Source organism: Lontra canadensis, unplaced genomic scaffold, assembly GCF_010015895.1.
Source record: "Lontra canadensis isolate GAN:19392208 unplaced genomic scaffold, GSC_riverotter_1.0 scaffold13, whole genome shotgun sequence".
NCBI lineage: Eukaryota > Metazoa > Chordata > Mammalia > Carnivora > Mustelidae > Lontra > Lontra canadensis.
The window spans coordinates 4244634-4248532 of record NW_022631007.1 but is presented as its reverse complement, the minus strand read 5'-3'; the positions used below and the strand labels follow the sequence as shown (position 1 = coordinate 4248532).

The 3899-nt window shown below is 49.9% G+C and overlaps 1 protein-coding gene across 1 annotated transcript; it reads right to left on the bottom strand.

Moving 5' to 3' along the window:
- Nucleotides 1-566: 566 nt before the first annotated feature.
- KCNE4 (potassium voltage-gated channel subfamily E regulatory subunit 4) lies at nucleotides 567-2327 on the bottom strand. The gene is given in 3 exon segments (XM_032857338.1): nucleotides 567-1408; nucleotides 1967-1994; nucleotides 1997-2327. Coding segments are annotated over 3 exon segments (675 nt in total). The 5' UTR covers nucleotides 2105-2327; the 3' UTR covers nucleotides 567-869.
- Between the last annotated feature and the right edge of the window lie 1572 nt (nucleotides 2328-3899).

Here is a 3899-nt window from a genome sequence, read left to right as displayed (position 1 = left end):
AGAAAACTAGGCTGGGAAAAAAGTAGCAGCAGAGCTAAAGATTTGGCCTTATGCAACCCCATGTCACCCCTTCTAGAAAGATCAGGAAGAGTCCCCTGCACAGCTCTTCAGAATGCAGGTTCGATTTTGGGGAAGCCCGTCCAAGCAAGAAAACATCATGCCCGCGTACGATGCTGGATGGTCTGAGGTCAGAGTCCAAGGTCATAGGTTAGACAAAGGGTCAAAACAGCAGATTCTGTTTTCTAATCCCAGCCAATATTAACAGGTTTAAAAGTTGCTTTTTTTTTCCTTACAGTATGCAAAAGAACCAGGTTTGAATCTCTTTCTGCCATCAAAAGTCCTCCATTAGACATCCCCCTGTAACCCAAAAGACCTGCAAAGGAAGCTCCATAACCTGACGTGAGCTACGGCCACAGGTACACCGTAGAGGTACTTACAGTCCAGATCTAGAACAAAGCTCTAGGCAAATTAGCAAATCAAAACCAGTCCCTCCACATGTCCTAGGCATTGGGCAGCCCTGGGAGTGGGCAGATGCCCTGGGGCTTACCCAGGACATTCGGCGAGAAAACAGCAAGCACAGAGACCTGCCAAATTCGGAACTGGAACTCCAAGCCCCAGACCCCAAAGTCAAGGTGCACACTGCCCATCTTTGGGGCTTTCCAGGGCCAGGTCTACACCACAGGCCCGGCGTGGATTCCTGGCTGCTGACTCCCACGGAGTCTTGTCCCCCACCGCCCCCATGCAGGGGCTCGCCAACGGTCTCTTTAAAGTGGCAGCTGCCCTGCCGAAGTGAAAGCAGACACGGAAAGTGTCCTTCCCCTCTCTAAGGGTGCTGGCTGACGGGGCCGCCTCCCAGGACCCTGGGGGTGCTAGGAATTCTGATGGATGTTCTCTGAGGACCCTTCACTGCTTTCGTTGAGGAGCGTCTCTGAAGTCTCCCCCAGCTCATCATCCGCCCCCTCCTCCTGGATGGTGAGGTGCACGTCTGGGGAGGAGGACTCAGAGCTCACGCTGTCTCCTTCCATGGAGCAGAGGGTGCAGGACAGGGCGGGCGCCACACTCTCCTGCAACATGTTCAGCATCATGGGCACCTGCACCGACCTCAGGCCCGACACCATGGGCAGTGGCTTCATGGCCTCCCCCCAGAGCCTCTCCTCATCTTTGTACAGCAGCAGGAGGCTGGACTTCTTCTCCCGCCTCTTAGATTTCATATAGCCCAGCATGATTCCAATCAAGAAAATGCCATAGAAGGACATGACAACCAGAACGTAGAAGTATTCGTTGCCGTTGCCGCTCTCACTGCCCGGCACGTGGGACACCAGGTGGCTGCTGGGGGCTTCGGTGCTGGGGTGCGTGCTGTTCAGAGGCTCCATCTTCAGCATTGAGGCGCCACGCACACGTCCAGGGTCTGCAGAGAAACCTGCAGGTTAGAACTTGCCCACAGGCCCGCAGTATAGGGAGGAGGCTGAGCGCGAGTTTGTGGGATTGCCGCATCAAAAACCCTGACAACTGCATGGGGGAAATCCTGGTAGGAAGGCGCACAGAATAGCTAACGGGGGTTAGCTGTGAGAGGCTAGAGTGAATGGAGGGAAAGGGAGGGAGGCATAGGGAGAAAGGCGACAAGGACTTTCCTTTTTTAGGATATACACGTCCTCATATCTGCATTTCATAAAGCGAGCGTGTAAAAAGCATTGCTTTTGTCGTTTTAAAAGCCAAAGGGAAAAATCAGCCTAAGACAAGGGAGTTTAGAGAAAATAAATCACGTTTTAGTCACTGGGAAACTTTTTCTAACAGAGCAGAGAAAAAAAAAAAAAAAAAAAAGGAAAGAAAGCGTCTCCAACATAAACCTATTTTTAATTCAAAACTGGGTTTCCTGAGAACAGAGAAAGGGAAGGAAAACCTCATCTACTCATTGCACAGAAGAGCCCTCTCTCAAATGTTTCTGAAGCCAAGTTGCATTGCTAACTTACCCAAGGCTGGCAGATTCTTCTGATTTGTCCTGAGTTGCTAAGTGGCCAAGTCCAAGAGCGTCCTTCCTCTCTGCAGGGCTCCGTGCTCTGACAACTCTGCCGCTGCCCTTGGGATATATAGTCAAGAAATGCATCGTCACGTGTTCTGGGAGGAAGATTTACAACAGAGGTTGTTCGTGGCAGAGTGAACAGCACTGCGGTTCAATTCACTGAACTCCGCAGCTGTGCACAGAAAGAGACTGGGAATCGGAGACCGCTCCTCACCGCCCCCCAGCCCTGAGCCAAAGTTTCCAGGTGGCCCTGAAAACGAGTGGAAAGAGGAGAAAAGAATGTGCCCTGTTGGAGCTGTTATCCCAAAGTGCGCTTTCATTCAAAATGAGCTCCTGCTGCATCTCCCTCTCAGGGAATAACCATGATGCCTCTGCAGATTTTCAGAGACAGTCAAATACCATTGTCGGGATAAAAGACAGTTGGAAGCAAGTGCAGGATTTACTGTCAAGACACTTGCGCTTATGTTTCAGTTCTTCCACGAACCATGCAAATGTCATCAACCCTTACTGAACCTTTCTGCACCTCAGATGCCTGATCTGCAAATTTGCTGGGTGTGGGAGCTTTGACACGGGGAATCAGATGAGCTGTTGGAACTTCTGAATCCCTGTCAGCTTCATCATTCTAAGATTTAAGGCTGCCTGGTACAGGGGAGCCTTTTTAATACCCGTCTTCTGCATCAAGCTCATACGTTTATTTTTTATAATTAAAATATAACTTCCAGATTCTCTTCAGTCACCTGCATGAAGTGAAAATGGGTTACAACGCAAGACATGGTGAACAGGTTTTCTCCTGTTCGATGGCACAGTGCTTTTCCTTCGCAGCGTCCCACAGAGACCATCCACACATCTCTTTGCTGTCTCTGGTGGGTCAGGGGAGGAGCAGAAATTCTTCTGGTGACCTGCTGAGCACAGTTCAAGCTTTTAAAACCTATGCAGACCTTGTGTTAAAATAATCGCTGTGATCAAAATTGGAAAAAGGAATTGAGGACTTTGATGTCAGTCCATCCGCTCCCCGGGATGCTTATTCTGAGAGGCTATTATTCTAAGTTAAAGTAAACTGGGAGGGAGGCTCTGTTCCCAGTGGTCTGGAGGCCTATGAATTGCAGCCAGACTGTCTTGGGGAATCGACTCTAGAGAAAACATTTCTCCTGGTTCTGGCGTCGTCCAGCTGAAGCGGGGGGCGAGCATGGCAACATCCCTTGTTCCCATCGGGAATGTATAGAGCCCATGCACTGGGACCTTCATGGCGGCTACATGAACCCACCCAGGTTAGTGCCTGGCCCTAAGTCTGTCGGGGTACCTGTGGAAGAAGCAGACTAATGAGTACGTAATGCTCTTTCCCCACTGGTCTCCTCACCCGACGGCTGAGGCTGTGTTCACCCATAAGTCCCCAACTGGCTCCAAGGTATAACTGTTGAGCACCCCAAGGCCAAGTTCATCTGTACACTGGACCTTTGCTCACACCAATCAAGACATCCTCACAGTGCATCAATACTTGAAAAGCTCCACAGCTACCTTGACCGAAGTAGACTTGGCCTTATCAACTTGTATTTATCTTGAGTACCTGAAAACTTCCATCTTCTGCTATGCCTACCGTGGTTTGTCAGGGTCATCAGAACAAGAGATACCCGGGAGAGACAGGGAAGGACATGCCTGTTGATCGTGAACCCCATACTATAGATTATGTTCTTTGGGACATATGAGTTTAGTAATCACCCATCAACAGCCAAACACGGCAGACTGGAAATTTTGAGGAGGCAGACCGGAGATGGAAAAAAGGGAGAGCAGATTTAAGGAGCAAGGAAGCATGGAACCTGGTGCCAGGAAGACAAACCAAAGCCAAAGTTTCAAAGAAGAGAAATCCCCAGAATCAAACCAA